We start from the raw sequence: 18,866 nt of genomic DNA on the forward strand, positions 1-18,866 counted from the left end.
TCTTCCATTGCTGGTAATAAAGAAGAATTAATAAATAAATAATAATAATCGATTTCAATATACCAGTAAAGCTAAAACCTATCAATCTGTTGCCATATCTGGGCAGGAGCTGCTAAAAACAGCCTATCCTGCCTTGACAGAGTACAAAATAGACTTCCTGGCTTAGTGGGGGATGCTCTTTTCTCTACCCTGCAACCTCTCTCCCACAGAAGAGACGTTGCGAGCCTATCTTTGTTTTATCGTTATTTCCACGGCAGGTGCTCGTCTGAGCTCCAATCTCTGGTCCCCCCTCGCCAATCTTTCACGAAAAACATCCGTCTAGCTGAATCCACTGTGAAAAATTTCCCCCACTCTATATCTGTGCCTAAATCAAAACGTGGATTCCATGAACAAAGCTTCTTTCTTAGAACTGCATGCCTGTGGAACTCTGTTCCGTCTGCCTGCTTCCCACCTGGCTACAACTTGGATGTCTTCAAGTCCAATGTTAACAAAAAATTCCTAATGAACCGCCCCCTTAAGTAAACACTTCATCAAATCTTCACACTAACGTAATGTACTTGCAATAACCCTTGTCCCTGAGTGGCTTCCGGGCCTTGATAAGTGGTGATCACTGTGTAAAAAAAAAAAAAAAGAAAAAAATCATTCTCCACAAGTGTAATTTTATGTTTAGGAAAATATCTGCATATTTAAAGAGTTTTTTTTTTTTCTTACAGAAATTGGGGAAAATAACAACTTTGTAGTTAAATATTTAGAGTTTTATAAAGAATCGGAATCAGATTCGGCAATTGTATCGGAATCGGGGAAAAATATTGTAATCGTCCCATCACTAAAAATAATAAAAAATTAGATTGGAGCAGGGTGCATTAAAAATACGATTTAATAACCAACGTGTCTATGGGAGCCAGCAAGAAGAAATATAAACCCAGGATTTTTGTAAATGCTGGGAGAAGGAAACAGGGCACAGGTGCACTCAAGCAAGAAGTTACCCCACTTTTGCTGTAAAAACTGAAAACAATACTTTCTGTAATCGCTACTCGATCAACAAAAAGAAACAAGGAATAAGTACTCTTTATGAACATCCTTTTTACCTCCATTTCTTCCAACATTTTACTTTGTATTATTTTGAAAGGTGATGACACATGAAAATGAACCATTATTTTGAACATGCACATTCAATCTAGTCTTTTGTTGATGATAAAAGTTATTCAAAACTTTAAATGTTCATAGTTTGTCTTGTGTTAAATGAAGTTTCTATTACATGTTTTTTTTTTATGTTGTAATGCACGAAACAAGCTATAACTCTGCTACTTTAGTATCACCTGCGATTTGGTAAAGTTTATTTGGTTCATTTAGAAATAGTTTCAAATTTGTTATATTGTGAATCTACTGGTGTTGAGATGATTAATCGGAAGGAGAATTGGGAATCAGAATTTTTTAGAATATAAAAATCCGGAAGAAAGTTTTTAAATTTTGACTTTGCAGGTAAATTTTTACATTACTATTCTTTTGTTTTTGTTTTAAATTAGATTATTTTATTTATTGATCTTTTATCTTCAATTTGTGATATATAAATCTTAGGTGAGAAAAATGTATTATTTTCTTTTTAATAGACATTTCCATTTTGGGTGGGGTGATTTAAAAGAAAACGTTTGTCTAGAATATTATATTCGGTTTATTGGAAAGAGCATAAAATTTCACATTAAACCTACAAATATCTTAAAAATTGAACGAATAGAAAAATTTTGATAGATTTATAAATTGCACTTTGTAAACACTTTTTTTTTTTAAATAAAAAAAATATTTCTATTATTTTTAAAAAACTTTAATAGTTTATTTTGGAAGTATATTCCATAAAGAAATTAAACAACCCACTTTACAAAAAGAAATTACGGGTTTTGTATAGTTTATTTGCAGTTTTATGTTAAGGGTGTAAAAAATTCCCCAAAAATTCTGACACACCTATTGGTACAGTGATAACGTCACCAGCTTTGAATGCTATAGTTTCGGTTTCGATTCTAGCTGATGGCACCTAAATACTTTTTTTTTTACTTTTAAAATCATGACTCTATAATAATATATACGAAATATGGACAAATTAAAATATCTCATTCAAACACTACTGCGTTTGAATATATGGTTAAGTGTCAGTTTTAGTCATTTCGAACTGCTTTAAAGCTTCACCACTTACTCTTATTTCGACCAAATTTCAAACAATTATTACAGTTTATAAATAACCTTCTCAGCTATATTGTGAAAAAACTTTTTTTTTTCAATTTTCGTTCAGTAAAACAAAAGTTATGATGAATTTAGTGGTGTTCAAAATCGTAAAAAAAAACGTAAAGAGGTGAGCGACGTTTTTTTATGACTGGTTTCCATAGCAACCACGTCGCTTCAGCGACTACTGTTGCTACCAATTCACCGCTCTCACGAAAAGAGAAGTAACAAGTTAAACAGAGAGAATAAAAGAATAAAAGGGAGATAATTTGGGGGATTTTATTGAAAGCAGACGAGTGCCGTACATTGTTGTTACATATGTGTATGTTATGTTTATGGGGGCAAAAAAATAAGACTGAAATTAAACAAAGAACAAGTGAATTTTTGGAAGCCTGGAAAAATCATGGATTACAAAAGAAAAATGCGAGCATGAAATATAATATCGTTAAGCTTAAACATGGAAAAGTAAAGGACTAGTTGTTAAAACTGGAAAAGAAAAGGACAAGATATTCTAATAAAAAATATAAATTTATAACTTAAAATATTGCAACATTAAGAATTTTTATTTGATTCAATTTATAACATTATATAATCAATTCATAATACTGCAATATTTTAAGTTATAAATTTATTATATTTTTTAATAGAATATCTTGTCCTTTTCTTTTCCACGTTTAAGCTTAACCATATTATTTTTCATGCTCGCATTTTTCTATTGCAATTTAAGCATATTTTACGCCCGGGCAAAGCCCCCCCCCCCTGCTGGTAAAATCTAAAAAGACAACTTGCTTGATTTCTTATTTATATTTTATGAAAAGTGTGAACAGAAAAAGAAACAAAACGAAAACATATTTCATGAAAAAAAAGAAAAGAAAAATAATTTGATATTTTTGTCTCATTTGTTGTCATTTTAGCCGTTTTTGTCACAACGTTTCGGCCGATGTAACCTCCAACCTTTTTCAAGTTAACTTTCATATTGAATATTATCAGTGAATTGTGAAAGCGGTACGGACCCGGATTTATATGAAAAAAGAAATAGATTTGATGCTCATTGCATTTTGAATTCTAACGGCTATGTTCATTGAAAAGACAAAAACACACACAAAAAAACAAAAAAAAAAAAAAAAACAAAAAACAAAAAAAACAAAACAAAAAACAACAAAAACAAAAGGAAACATTGGAAAGACAAAAACACACACACAAAAAAGCAAAAAACAAAAAAACAAAAAGCAAAAAACAAACAAACAAACAAACAAACAAAAAACAAAAGGAAACATTGGAAAGACAAAAACACCCCCCCCCCAAAAAAAAAAACAAAAAAAAAAACAAAAAAAAACAAAAACAAAAGGAAACATTTCTTTTTTCACCATTCACCGACAATATCAAACGTGCATGTTCACCTGAAGAAGGTCGGAGGTTACACTGGCTGAAACGTTGTAAAAATAAAAACCAAGGTGAGAACAATAGTCTAAACAACCAAAATATACAAAAATCATACAAATTGATTTGTTGAAAATTTTTGCTCACCCCACCCTTTTTTTTTTTTTTTTTTTTTAAAATATTAAAAAGAAAAATAAACCTGTATACATAAAATATAAATTAATAAAACAGTCTAGAAGGATTTATCCTCTGGTAACAGAGGGTAGAAAAGTTGAGAACAGTAGTTCGATTAATCAGAGGTTACATCGGACGAAACATTTTGGGAATAACATGGGATCCTTCTATCGCTCCAGCAGATATCTACCTGCTAATGCAATTCTCTACCTATACAAGAACCAGATACATCTAAGGATGAAGTATTGCTGTCACGTCTGGACAGGAGCTGCTAGGAAGACCTTATCCTACCTTGATAGAGTTCAAGATAGACTTCGTAACCTAATGAGGGATGTCCTTTTCTCTTCCCTGCAACGTCTTTCTCACTGAAGAGACGTTGTGATTCTGTCTCTGTTTTATCGTTATTCTCATGGCAAGTGCTCGTCCGAGCTCCAATCTATAGTCCCCCCTCGCCAATCTTTTACGAAAAACACTTGTCTATCTGAAACCACTATCAATAATTTCCCCCAATCTTTATCTGTGCCTAAACTAAAACGTAGATTACATGGACAAAGCTCCATTCTTAGAACTGCACGCTTGTGGAACTCTCTTCCGTTTGCCTGCTTTTTAGCTGACTACAATATGGCCGTCTTCAAGTCCAATGTAAACAAGTTCTTGATGAGCCGTTCCCCTTAACTAATCCAATTTTACCAAATTTACACTTCTAACGATTACTATGATATTGTTCCTTTGACCAATGTACACGCTTTAACACTTATCCTCGAGTGGCCTCTCGGCCTTGATAAGTGATGATTCCTTTGTAAAAAAAAACAAAAAAACATCCAAGATGACAAAAGTAGTCTGATTAATTTCCAAACTTCCAAAACAAAATGACGTCATCTGATAATCAACTTTGATTGGATGGTTCCAACTTACATTCCGTGTGATTCTAATTTTTCCTGGATGCTATCCACGAAAAAGGATATTTCTGTGATGAGTCTGTCGCGCACTTGCGGCGGTTCTGGGATTCCGGCGATGATTGGGGAAAATAGTTCCGCTTGATTTTCTTGCTCTTTCAAAATGTCGGTCAGCAGCCAAACCTGCAATCAGAATCAAATTCTATTTTATTTTTTTAAATTGGATTTTGAAAATTAAATTTGTTTAAAAAATTATCATTGATGTGCGTACATCCAAGCATCATACCATTAATGCAAGAGTGCCTCAGGGGTCGATCCTTGAACCACTATCATGCCTGATATTTGTTCTGGGGTAACTGACACCCCTATTCCTGTCTTCACATGGACTCTCCCATCGCTGTGAAAGGCAGCCATTTTGGACTCTCCAATCAGAGATTCCATGCCAGCCTAATCGTTGACATGACTTTACAGACTCTCCTGTTTGATATTGTAAACCCCTAAAATAAGGCCACAACAATATTCATAAACGACCTCCCAGATAATATTGTGTCTGAGATGGGTATATTTGCTGATGATACGACACTCTATAGCATGCATGAGGGAAGAACAGAATGTGCTTACAGTTATATCTCATAGGATTAGCGAATCTCTCGACAGACGCAACCTTTCTAGGGCAATTGCTCTTGACATATCAAAGGCCTTTGATAGGGTATGGCATAATGGTTTACTTCACAAGATCTCCAGCTATTGTTATATTTTAGCGAGTCGCTTATTATTATACTTATGATCATGAATGTTCTTTTGTTGTTCATGTTATAAGTAAGAATAATTGTCTTAAGAGAGATGAGACAGTCTTAGGAGAGTTCATGTGTACATATAAAAAAACTTTGAGAGATGATTCGCTATCTAGATAGACAGACCGATAATTGATAGGTTGGCATTTATGCCGATGGATTGACAGGTTGGCATTTATGCTTTGACAGTTCGTATGAACGGGAGTGTTTGTATAACATAAATAGACACATTTACTTTCTAACACATATTTTTTAGATGATGAATTTCAAATAGTTTGTACACATAAATAGACAATACTTTTTTCATGTAACGATGGACACAGGAGACGGGGTTATAAAAACACATTGAACATTTATTCTTCCCTGACCGGTTGGGGGCTTTGCGTCCAAGAATTCAAAGCTTCACATATTAAGTTTCAAAGTGACCGTCTCGCTTCCTAGACGTTCGAATTCCAAACTCCAGACTCTCTCTGAGTTTCTCACCGACTCTTCTTCCACTAACTAACTAACTCTCACTTCCTATATTGAGAAATCCATGCATGTCCGGCCACGTGACCAAACTCACATGCCACCAACATGCGCGAGTCGCACGTTTCCCAAACATTCTGATTTTCCAATAACCTATTTTTTCTTTGTTATTTTCACAAAGGAATTCAACCTACATATCTAATTTATTTAACCCATATTTTATTATCCACATTCTTTCTAACAATTGAATAGTTTATTTATTTCATCAGAATTAACAATTTACTGGACATTCCATTTAAACCTATTGTTCTTTAAAACTTATATCCAAGGTTCGATTTCTGCTTTCTCTCATTTTATTTTCATTTTAAGTAATCTCTCTATTTTTATACTTACATAAAAAGGGGACAGCCCTTATCATGTAACAGCTATGGTATAGCTGGAAATGTCTTCTCAATTATTAAATCATTTCTCCATGATAAGTTCATAAGAGTAGTAGTTGATGGGCAAAAATCAGAAGCTCACAGTATAAATGCTGGAGTCCCTCAGGGGTCCATCCTGGGCCCAACTCTTTTCCTGATCTACATTAATGATCTTCCAAATCACATCCTTACATCATTCGTAGACATTTTTGCTGACGACACTACCATCTATGGTAGCACATCTAAGACAGTAAATGACCAAGTTCTCTCCGATTCTCTCTCCTCTGATCTTGATCACGTTGTACAATGGGGAAAGGAGTGGCTGGTTACTTTTAATGCATCTAAGACCAAGCTTCTATCTTTACATCATCAACGTTCTGATCCCCATCTGGCATCAATTGAAATGAATGGCTCTCGTCTTGGGGAGGCCTCAAGTTTTGACAGGCTTCTGGGCTTGACCATTACTCCTGATCTTAAATGGAATACGTACATCAAATCTGTTGCCAAGGCCGCTGGAAAAATGGTCGGATGCTTCTATCTATCCAGTAGATATCTCACTGCTGATGCAATTCTCTATCTGTATAAAAGCCAGATACGTCCAAGGATGGAATACTGTTGCCACATATGGGCAGGAGCTGCTAGAAAAGACTTGTCCTGCCTTGATAGGATTCAAAATAAACTTCGTGAACTGGTGGGAGATGTCCTTTTCTCTTCGCTGCAACCTCTATCTCACAGAAGAGATGTTACGAGTTTGTCTCTCCTTTATCGTTATTTTCATGGAAAGTGTTCGACTGAGCTTCAATCTATGGTCCCCCCTCGCCAAACTTTCACAGGAAACACTAGACTAGCTGAAAAAATTATCAATAATTTTCCCCACTCTTTATCTGTGCCTAAACATAGATTCCATGATCAAAGCTTCTTTCTTAGAACTGCACGCCTGTAGAATTGTCTTCCGTTTTCCTGCTTTCCAGCTGTCTATAATATGGTTGCCTTCAAGTCCAACGTGAACAAGTTCTTGATGAGCCGTTCTATATAAGTTAACAAATTTACCAAACTTCCATTACTATCGATTACTATATTGTCCTTTTGACTACTCTACACTCTTTAACCCTTATCCTTGAGTGGCCTATCGGCCTTGATAAGCGGGGACGCCTATGTAAAAAAACAAAAAACTAAAAAAATAAAACATAAATCTAAGATAATGGCAGAATCATTAGAAAATGACCTCCAGGCCATAATGGAATGGGGACGCAAATAGATTGTAACATTTGATGCTAGTAAAACTAAGCTGCTCTCATTTAACAATTACAAGACGCCTCTCCAACGGCCAATATCTATGACAAATAACTCCCTACCTGAGAATTTTTCCTTCAAACTCCTCGGCTTAACATTCATGGGCAATATAAACTGGAACAAATACATTGAGGACATTGCAAAGGCTGCTGCAAAAAAGATGGGTTCTATCTATCGATATATCTAAGACCTTAGTTAAATCGTATGGCATAACTGGACATATACTTAATATAAGTAGATCCATCATAGACAATAGGACCATCCAGGTTATCATTCACCTAAGAAGCATAACATTAATGCTGGAGTGTCTCAGGGGTCGATCCTTGAACCACTATTATTCCTGATATTCATAAACGACCTCCCTAATAATATTGTGTCCGAGATGGGTATATTTGCTGATGACACAATGCTCTATAACATGCACGAGGGAAGAACGGGTGTACATAAATCTAAAACAATGGCTGGATCGTTAGAAAATGACCTCCACACTGTAGTAGAATGGGGCCGTAAATGAATGGTGACATTTAATGCTACTTAGACTAAACTGCTTTCCTTGAACAAAGAACATTTCCTTAAATTTGTGTTAAAAGGTTGTGCATGTGTTATATTTCGAGTTTGTATAACTGTGTCTAGGTATGTCTAGAAAGTATATGTGCTTCTCTAATCAATGCTCGTGTATCGTCTAGTGGTTAGAATTGTAAGGACAGTTACTTTTCATTGTATACGGGATGCCTGTACGTGTCGATCTGTTACGTGTATATTTAATAGTCTTTCTATGTGTATGTAGGTGTTTTCGCATAATCACAACAACGTCCAAGGATGGAGTACTGCTGCCACATCTGGGCGGGAGCTGCTAAAAACAGCCTATCCTGCCTTGACAGAGTACAAAATAGACTTTGTGGTTTGGTGGGGGATGCCTTTTTCTCTACCCTGCAACCTCTTTTCCACAGAAGAGATGTAGCGAGCCTGTAATTGTTCTATCGTTATTTCCTTGGCAGGTGCTCGTCTGAGCTCCATTCTCTGGCCCCTCCTTGCCAATCTTTTTCAAAAAACACCTGACTAGCTGAAACCAGTGTCAATAATTTTCCCCACTCCCTATCTGTGCCTAAATCAAAACGTAGATACCATAAACAAAGCTTCTTTCTTAGAACTGCACGCCTGTGGAACTCTGTTCTGCTTGCCTGTTTCCCTCCCGACTTCAACCTGGATATCTTCAAGTTCAACACAAACAAATTCCTGATGAACCGCCCCCCCCCTAAGTAATGACACCTTACCAATTCTCCAATACTATTGCTACACTATCCCTTTGATTACTGTACACACAATAACCCTTATCCCTGAGTGGCCATTGGGCCTTGATAAGTGGTGAACTCCATGTAAAAAAAACAAAACAAACTTTCCACCATTCCAAATCCGCAAAAGACAATAACGAATAAACTCTTGTCCACTTGACGCATACCTTATTCATTGTCTCCCTCTCCTCTGATGTGGAACACCTAAAATGCAGAGTTGTCATTTCCAGATCTTTATTTCCAAATGTTCCACGTCTCGGAGTTTGCAGCCCTCACAATTTTTTTTTAGTTGGTAGATTCTTCCATTGGAGTCCAGAGAAAATCCCGTCCAATGGCTAACTAACTCAAAACTCTTCTCTTCGACTTCCCTTTTCCTCTATTCATAAAATTTTTCGTCAAAAGTTAAACATTTTAACTAATATTCTTTCCTTTTAAAACATTTTTCTGAATATTTTTTTACTTAAATAATTTGACAATTAATCATAATAATTGTTCTGACCCTTGGCATTGCCGGCCACGACATAACAGCCATTATACTGTGATCATAACCAAAAACACACACACACACACACACACACACACACACACACACACACACACACACATATATACTGTATCGCTTAAAGAGGTCTCTAGTTACTGGTAATTAGCTGACCGAAACATGCTTATGACTGTGTAGCAACATATTACAGTTTATGTAAAAACAAATAAAGATTATACCCTGCTCTACTTCGGTATTGAGCACTCTTGTATTAACCTTGTTAAACTTCATTGGTTACTTAACCTCTGGAAAACAATACCATCAGATTATATATATATATATATATATATATATATATATATATATATATATATATATATATATATATATATATATATAATAATGGACTCTCCCGTCGTGTTCGACGCATGAGGGCCAAAAATTCGCTCTGTTTCACTCTGCCTTCAATGCTTGTGCCGCATGTGTGACACAAGGCTAGCTCTGCTCCCACAAACCAAGCCGCACGACTCACAGGATACAGGCTGGGAAGGTGCTCTTCCTACTCTTGCTCTACGAAGATTTGTTTGATTCGATAGCCGTGTGTCAATGTATGTGTTAATGCCCGCAAAACATTTTTCCTTCCACAATTTTCTATCCGCAGCATCTTCTTCAAAGGTTTTTGGGTTCAGGCCTGCGTGCTTAAGATGGTCTTTCAGCTTATCCCTGTACCTCAGAAATGGACGACCCACATTTCGATTACCCTCTTTCAGTTGACTGTATGCTAGTTGCTTAGGAAGATGGTTTTCATCCATGCGAACAAGGTGACCAGCCCACCGAAGCTGAGACTTCATCAGGAAGGCCTCAATACTTAAAATGTTGCACCTAGCAAACAATCCCGAGTTAGGGGCCTTGTCTTTCCATGTTAATCCACATATACTGCGAAGGCAACGCTTATGGAATGTATCCAGTTGTGCAATCTGCCTACGGTATGGGATCCAGGCTTCCGATCCATACAGGAGTATCAAAACAATCACTGCACGATAAACTGAGATTTTGGTCTTTAGAGTAAGACCTCTTTCATTCCATACTCTTGACCGCAGTTTGCCAAAGGTATCAGTCGCCTTTGAAATTCTGCTCAATATCTCATCATCAAGTGATGCTGACGAATTCACCTTACTTCTGAGATATACAAAGGATTTAACATACTTTAGAGGTTGTCTATTCACTAAGATTTTCTGAGGCGGTTCCACATATTCTGGTCTCGGAATATTCACATCACCTTGCTGCAACGGGGTGGGTTTTGGTTGGTAGATAACTTCTGTCTTTTTAATACTAATCGTCAAACCAAATGCTTTTGCGGCATTGGAAAACTTGTCAACTAATTCTTGTGCTTCTTCAAATGAAGTGGCCACGATTGCAGCATCGTCTGCAAAAAGAAAATCACGAACCATTTTGCTTCTTTTTAGTGTTTTAGCTTTGAATCTTTGATGATTAAAAATACCCCCAGTAGTTCTAAACTCAAAAATGGACACCTTGTATGTAATCTTTAAAAGCATGCTCGAGCATGATTGAAAAGAAAATGGCAAAGAGTACAGATGCCATAACACAACAGGTTTTTACCTTGAATGACTCAGAGAACTTTCCGTCTGTTCTTACATGTGCCTCCATATTCTCGTGAAAGGATATTATTACATTTAACATTTTTTCAGGGATTCCAACTTTATTCAAAACCTTCCAAAGTGTGACTCTGTTGACAGAGTCAAACGCCTCGGTTAGGTCGATAAAAACGACAAACAGATCCTGATTTTTCTCACGTGCCTTCTCTGCAACGTGGCGTAGGCAGTAGATCATGTTGATGGTTCCCCTTCCAGATCTAAGACCACACTGCGTCTCAGGATAAATTTTGTCTACTAGATGAATAATTATCCTGTTCAAAATGACCCTGGCTAGTACTTTTCCAGCCACAGAGAGCAGTGATATTCCACGGTACACACATATACATATATATGTACATATATACATATATATACATGTACATATATATACATGTACATATATATACATGTACATATATATATATACATATATATGTACATACATATATATATATATATACATATATATACATATATATATAGTCTTTGAAGTTTTTAATATTTGAAACTATACAAAAAATTACTTTTTATCATTCGTTAAAAAACCATCTAGTCAGTAAGTCATTCAATCACCTGTAATCACTGCATCAACTCTCTCGAATTTACTATAGTACCAATTTTTTTTATTTTTCAAGGGATCATCAGTTGTTTACCATGAAACACTGTTTCGGGGATTTAAAAACAAAACAGTATATTACATCATGGCTCCCCAGCAGTGTTGATCAAACACCACCACCCTTAATCTTAGAAAGAAGACATGTTACAAACAATTTTTATCCAATTTCCTATTCTTAATTGCAATTACTAACCTTTTCATACTATAAAAATGAATTTCTTACCTGTGCGATTCATCAATTTCCACATTTAAAATGAATACATTTTTTAATTTATCAGTCTTGTATTTATAAGATTTGGATTAATCCATTTAACTACTTATCACCCCCACTATGATTAGTATTTAGTATATTTACATTATTATTATTTATTTAAAATTAGATATATAAAGGTTAAAAATATTTTTACATATATACATTTTTTTTTTATATATATAAATTTATTATATGTAATTATAAATACATTTTATACATTGCTAATATAGTTTTGGATATATATATATATATATATATATATATATATATATATATATATATATATATATATATAAAATTAAATGTTTTTAACTCTTTTTCAAGATGTCTTTTAACATGTTTTATTAATCATTTGTTCATATATATATATATATATATATATATATATATATATATATATATATATATATATATATATATATATATATATACATAAAAGTGGATGAGAGGAGAAAGAAGACAATAGAGTAAGAAGAAGAAGAAGAAGAAGAAGAACAACAACAACAACAACAAGTTAAAGAAGGAGGGATAAGATAGAAGCGAGCAGGGAGGAGGAGAAAAAGAACAACAACATTAAAAAGGAGGGATGGGGAGAAAAAAAGATGGATATGAAGTGGAAGGAGAAAAAAACAGAAAAAATAAAAGAAAAAAAAGAAGAAAAAAAATGGAAAGACAACACCCGGGAAACCAGTCGCATTAAATATATTTCATCAATTACCTCCGCATGAAGTTGAAGACTCTCATCAACCAAATTTTCCCCAAGCATATTTTTCACTTCCCATTGTTCCGGTCCCGGAACGTGCTGTTCGACAAGTTTCCATAAAGACAACGGCTGAAAAAGTTGCGGAGATTCAAGTGCTTGCGATAAATCCAAACACGGAACACCATATTCGCTCATGGTCGGTAGAAATCTGTGGGACAAAAATCGGTTTTATTTCGGATCAGAGAATCAGATATTATTTATAAACAATAAAAATGACGATAACTGTTTCCAATGTGATAGCGATGATGGAAAATAAATATTTATTTGAAAATGTTGCAATATTTTTCATATAATTAAGGCCGTAGGTATGATCAGTGAAAGTTGGAAGGTTCTACTTATAGACATTAGCGAAAGGAATTGACCAATCAAATTGAGCCACGTTCTGCTAGCAACCAATCAGAAACCAGAATTGTTTCATAAAAATATTAAATTTTTTAGCATTTCAGTACATAATTTTTTTGTGTCAACACAAAAAAGATCTTTTGCTCTTTGCCTGCAGAGTTATAAAGTCTGAGACTTATACAGACCAGCTACCCAATGAAAATTCTTCATGTCCAGGACTTGTACAGAATAGCTACCCATCATAAACTCTTCTGAAATTAAGCATGGCTTGAAATTTAAGAGAAAATCATGCCTGAGTTAAAGTCTTCCTCTCCTTCAATATTTGACTCAAAAAAGTTTTGTAAAGTTGTAAGAACGTACAAACAATAAAAATAAGGATAACTGTTTCAAACGCGATGATAAGGAATAGAAATGAAAAAAACTACACATTTGAAAATAAAATGCTTGTAAAATATTCTACAATCTCCCAACAATTTATGTTAACTATTCTTCTCTTTCTTCACAACTCTAGGTATCAAAATTCAATACACAAATTGATAAAGTACCGCTGCCACATCTGGGCAGGAGCTACTGGAAGCAGTTTATCCTGCCTTGACAGAGTTGAAAATAGACTTCGCAGCTTAGTGGGGGATGCCCTTTTCTTTTCCCTGCAGCCTCTTTCCCACAGAAGAGACGTTGCAAATCTGTCTCTGCTTATCGTTATTTTCATGGCAAGTGGTCGTCTGAGCTCCAATCTATGGTTCCCCCCCCTCTCGTCAGACTTTCACGAAAAACACTCGTCTAGTCAAAACCACTATCAATAATTTTTCACACTCTCTATCTGTACCTAAACCTAAACGTAGATTCCATGAACAAAGCTTCTTGCTTAGAACTGCACGCCTGTTGGAATTCTCTTCCGTTTGCCTGCTTTCCAGCTGACTACAATTTGGTTGTCTTCAAGTCCAACGTAAACAAGTTCTCGATGAACCGTCCCCCTAAGTAATCCAATTTACAAAATCTCCACTGCGTATGATTACTATGATGGTGGCAAGTAAAAGTAAAGAAAATACAGAAAAGTCTGTATGATGTACGTACCAATCATGGAATGAAGATGAAATATTCCAAAAATCATGTAATTTGATCAAGTAGTTTATTTTATTATTATTATTCAAGAAAATCAAGTTTTATGACGAAACCAGTCGTAGTGTTTTCGTCGGCCATGATTAAATCCGATGAAATAAAAAAAAGGAGAGATGACTCAAATCGAAGTTGTGAAGTAAATAATCAGCCTTATATTCAATACAGTTTAGTAATAAATCGCTAAAATCGTAAAGCGTAAAAAACCTTGCCGAGCGCAGCCAGCTCAGCTCACGAAAAAACGGGCACTAAAGTGTAGAAGTACTAAATAAAGGAATTGATCGATTTACGTAATTTTTGGAATATGACATCTTCTTTTTATAACGAGTACACATCATACAGACTTTTTTGTATTTTCTTTAATTTTGATTACCGCCATGAGTGCCAATCTGACTTAGCATCCCCCGCCTCCAAATAGTCACAAAAAATAAATAAATAAATAAATAAAATAAATAAATAAAAAATGGATAAGTAATTAAACGTAATTTACCTTTTAAAAATGAATTTTTAATTATTTTTCCAGATGAAAATGTAAGCAAATCCAATTCGGGGTTCCATTTAGAAAATCGTCGTCAAGTTTTGCCTAAGTTTTTTCTTTCTTTTTTTTTTTTTTGTCTTTTTTTTTTTAATTTCTTTTTAAAGGAAAGAAAAGAAAAAGAAGAAAAAGAAGAAAAAAGAAGAAAGTCGGGATTTAAACAACAACAACAATAAAAACTTTTGAAATGTTTTTTCTTTTTCAACGAAAATCAAGAAGCAGTTGCGGCATTTGTCAGTTGCTATAGCAACAAAAGGGAAGCGAGAGAAACGCGACATTTCCAGGTTGCTATTGACAACGACAAAACAAACGCAACGCAAAGAAAAAGGAGAACCTGGTAAGGCGATTCGGAAACATAGACGACTCTAAGTGCGACCGTACCGGTGTTAGTTGAAAACCTAGCCTCGATGTAAAAATGTTCCGACCACCAAACTGGACATTCTGTTTTAGTTTTTAAATAAATCTGTAAAATAAATAAATAAATAAATAAATTGACCCGAAAGAAAACATGTGAAACTTTTGAACACGTTTTTATTTATTTATTTATTTATTTTTGTTTAATATATTTTACAGATTTATTTTAAACTAAAACAGGAAGTCCAGTTTAGTAATCGGAACATTTTCACATCGAGGCTAGGTTTTCCATTGAGACTAGTAAGGTCGCACTTAGAGTCACCTATGCTTCTGAATCGCCAAACTTACCTCAACAGAAAAACAACTTTTATTTGGTAGAGCTGAAAAAGAAAAAAAAAAAAAAAAAAGAGAAAAAAAAGAAAAGAAAAGGATTTGTATTACAATCCACAGAGGTACGAAATATATATATATATATATATATATATATATATATATATATATATATATATATATATATATAAATAAATGTTACCAAAGGCAAGATAAGTTAATTTTCTACCTTACTGGATAAGTTTGTAGTGTTTTTATTTAATGTAACATGTTCATTTGGTTTGAAAACAATTAATGTTGCATGCTACCGGAGAACAAGAAAAAAAAAATGGCCGTGATGTCTCTTTACATCTTTGAAGTCTCGATAATCACTAAAAAAAAAAAAAAAAGCAATAAAACTAAATGATGGTAGAAGCCCACCACATAAATGTCATGGTAATATTTATTGCGTTTCTGCCACCATTTTGTTTTATTTCTTATTTTGGAGTGATTGTCGAGACTTAAAAAATATTGCAGCCATTTTTTCTTGTTTTTGCGGTAGCGTTCAACATTACTTGTTTTTCGAATCGAATAAACATTTTTACATTAAATAAACACAACAAAAAACACTAAAAACTTATCCGGCTAGGTAGAAAAGTAACTTATCTTGCCTTTGGTAACATTTATTTGTCATATATTTGTTTTTTTTTTTTTGCAACTTTTTCGTACCTCTGTGGATTGTAATATACCCCTCGCCCCCAAGAAAATAAAAAAAAATAAAATAAAAAAAATAACAACAACTGATAAATCATAAAAAGTCGACGATCACGCATTTTTGTTTTTTATTTTAAGATATTTATTAACCAAGTAAGCTGTGCCTTTTAAATTTTCTTCCGATAAAAATAACAACAAACACATACAAGGAAAACAAGATGCTTTTCAAAACAAATCAAGCTAGAAGACTACCTATGCTTTATAGTATCCTGTACCTTTACAAGGCCACCATTCGTCCATGCATGGAATATTGGTGCCACGTCTGGGCTGGTGTATCTACCACTAGTCTCCCCCAAAAAGAGTTGTCAATCTAATCTGCCCCACTTCATCAACTAAGCTCAAACCCCTGTCTCATCGCCACAATGTTGCATCACTGTGCCTGTTTTACAAATATTTTAATGGAATGCGTTCTGATGAACTCATTTCACTTGTACCCCCTCGACGTACATATCCCCGACAAATCTGTTTAGCAATAAGATCTTACCCCTTCACTGTTGATGTCCCTAAATTCCAGAAAGCTTTCTATTCTAATTGTTTCTTCCCTTGAGCATGTAGACTTTGGAATTCCCTTCCTAATGCCTGCTTCCCTGGCTGTACTGATATGAGAAGTTTAAATGTAACGTAAACAAATATCTTGTAAATCTTTCCAAGACATGGACCCAAATAGTAGCCCCTTACAACCAAGTGGCGATTTGCTTTGTAAGGGGTGAACATGAGTATAAAAAAAACAAAAACAAAATGACAAAAGACGCTAAATTTTTTTATATCAAGAAATACACAACAATATGGCCTTAGATCTTCTCACTAACAACGTCTGTAGCAGCCGACACTCGCTACAATCAAAGGCAGGAGTTAATTCTCACGACTCGAGATTTGAAATCCATTTTCGCTCTGGCTTGTCCAATCACAAGCCAGCTCTCTATCATGTGACAGAGTATATAAAAGGCAAAATCTGAAACTCTCAACCCTCTTTCATCCTGACCCTGCCTGGGAGAGCAGACTTTGCCTGGGGCCGAAGCCCCTGGCAGAACATGAGTACAGCAAGCTAGCTATGACTCTCTTCAAACTCCCATTTGTTTCCACGTGCGATACTCACACAAACTTTATTTATCATCCTAAAGAACTGCTCCCGTTGATACAACTCACACGCACCCACGACAACATGCAAACACATTGAATACTTTGCCCCTTTCTTTATCCTGTAACTGGCTTCTTCCATCTCAACGACTACTAGCTATAAACACGTGTGGACTGAGCTGTTCTCTCCTCAACAAGCCAGCAATATATTAAATCTATCTTTACGCAAGAATACCTCAACCTACTAACCAATTTCTCTCTTCTACTAACGTTACTAACGAAAATAACAAATAAAGATTTTTATTAAATGTTAAAGTGAGACTTCCATTTCATTGTTTTTTTTTGTTTTTTTTACATGGGAGGGGTCACCACTTATCAAGGCCCGAAGGCCACTCAGGGATAAGGGTTATTGCGTGTACAGTAATCAATGAGATAGTATTGTAGTAATTGTCTGTATTTTTGAGATGAGGTGTTTTCATTGATTCAGATTGTCGGACTAACTTCCTCATCTTGGTTGTTATCGTCACAACGTTTCGGACGTTTTGCCCTCCGGCCTTCATCAGGTGTTTTGTATCGAACTGGGGAACCGTTTGTTAGGAACACGGTACCCCCATAATAATAATAAAGGGTTGGGTTCGAGACTCCTAACAAACAGTTCTCCAGTTCAAGATGAGAAAGTCAGTCCGACAATCTCAATCAATAGTATTGTAGTGATCATTAGTATTGGGGGTTTTGGTAGAGTGTCATACTTAAGGGGGCGGTTTGTCAGGAGTTTGTTTATGTGGGACTTGAAGGCGTCCAAGTTGTAGTCAGGTGGGAAACAGGCAAGCAGCAGAGAGTTCCACTGGCATGCAGTTCTAAGAAAGAAGCTTTGTTCATGGAATCCACATTTTGATTTAGGCACAGATAAAGAGTGGGGGAAATTTTTCACAGTGGATTCAGCTAGACGGGTGTTTTTCGTGAAAGATTGGCGAGGGGGAACCAGAGATTGGAGTTCAGACGAGCACCTGCCATGGAAATAACGATAAAACAAGGATAGGCTCGCAACGTCTCTTCTGTGGGAGAGAGGTTGCAGGGTAGAGAAAAGGGCATCCTCCACTAAGCCACAAAGTCTATTTTGTACTCTGTTAAGGCAGGATAGGCTGTTTTTAGCAGCTCCTGCCCAGATATGGCAGCAGTATTCCATCCTTGGACGTACTTGGCTTTTATATAGATAGAGAATTGCATCAGTAGTGAGATATCTTCTGGAGCGGTAGAAGGATCCCACCATCTTTCCAGCGACCTTGGCAACAGACTTGATGTACGTGTAAGAATAGGAGTTTGGTTTTGGATGCATTAATGTTTGTTTAATGTTTTTCTTACTTACAAGAAAAAGGGACCTTTTCTTGTAACAATAACCTTTTACCCGAGTGGCTTCTGGGCCTTGATAAGTGGTGACCCCCATGTAAAAATAAAATGTGGTTTTTGTGGCAAAAAGGATGTGTGATAATGATAATGCTGGAGAGTGTGTGTGAGGTACACTTGCTTTGGTTTCATGCTAAAAAAAAACATCGCAGGTGTATGAAGCCATCTCTGGTGATCCTGATAATGTTTCTTGGTATTGCACCTCCTGCAGGCGGAGTGGGGGTGGAACTGCATTTGCAGGTCATGGCTATACAGAG

General features: G+C 35.4%; 1 protein-coding gene across 1 annotated transcript in view; it reads right to left on the reverse strand.

Moving 5' to 3' along the window:
* Positions 1–14,978, reverse strand: part of LOC145259082 (coiled-coil domain-containing protein 24-like) — a 56,650-nt gene extending 41,672 nt beyond the window's left edge. The window contains exons 1-3 of the mRNA XM_080116718.1: positions 14,647–14,978; positions 12,654–12,846; positions 4,684–4,847 (exon numbers count right to left, since the gene is read on the reverse strand). Of these exons, the coding sequence (XP_079972844.1) occupies positions 4,684–4,847; positions 12,654–12,833 (344 nt within the window). The 5' untranslated portion in view covers positions 12,834–12,846; positions 14,647–14,978. The remainder of the gene's footprint in view (positions 1–4,683; positions 4,848–12,653; positions 12,847–14,646) is intronic.
* Between the last annotated feature and the right edge of the window lie 3,888 nt (positions 14,979–18,866).

This window comes from Euprymna scolopes, chromosome 34, assembly GCF_053919585.1.
Source record: "Euprymna scolopes isolate OS-2025 chromosome 34, ASM5391958v1, whole genome shotgun sequence".
NCBI classification, from domain to species: domain Eukaryota; kingdom Metazoa; phylum Mollusca; class Cephalopoda; order Sepiida; family Sepiolidae; genus Euprymna; species Euprymna scolopes.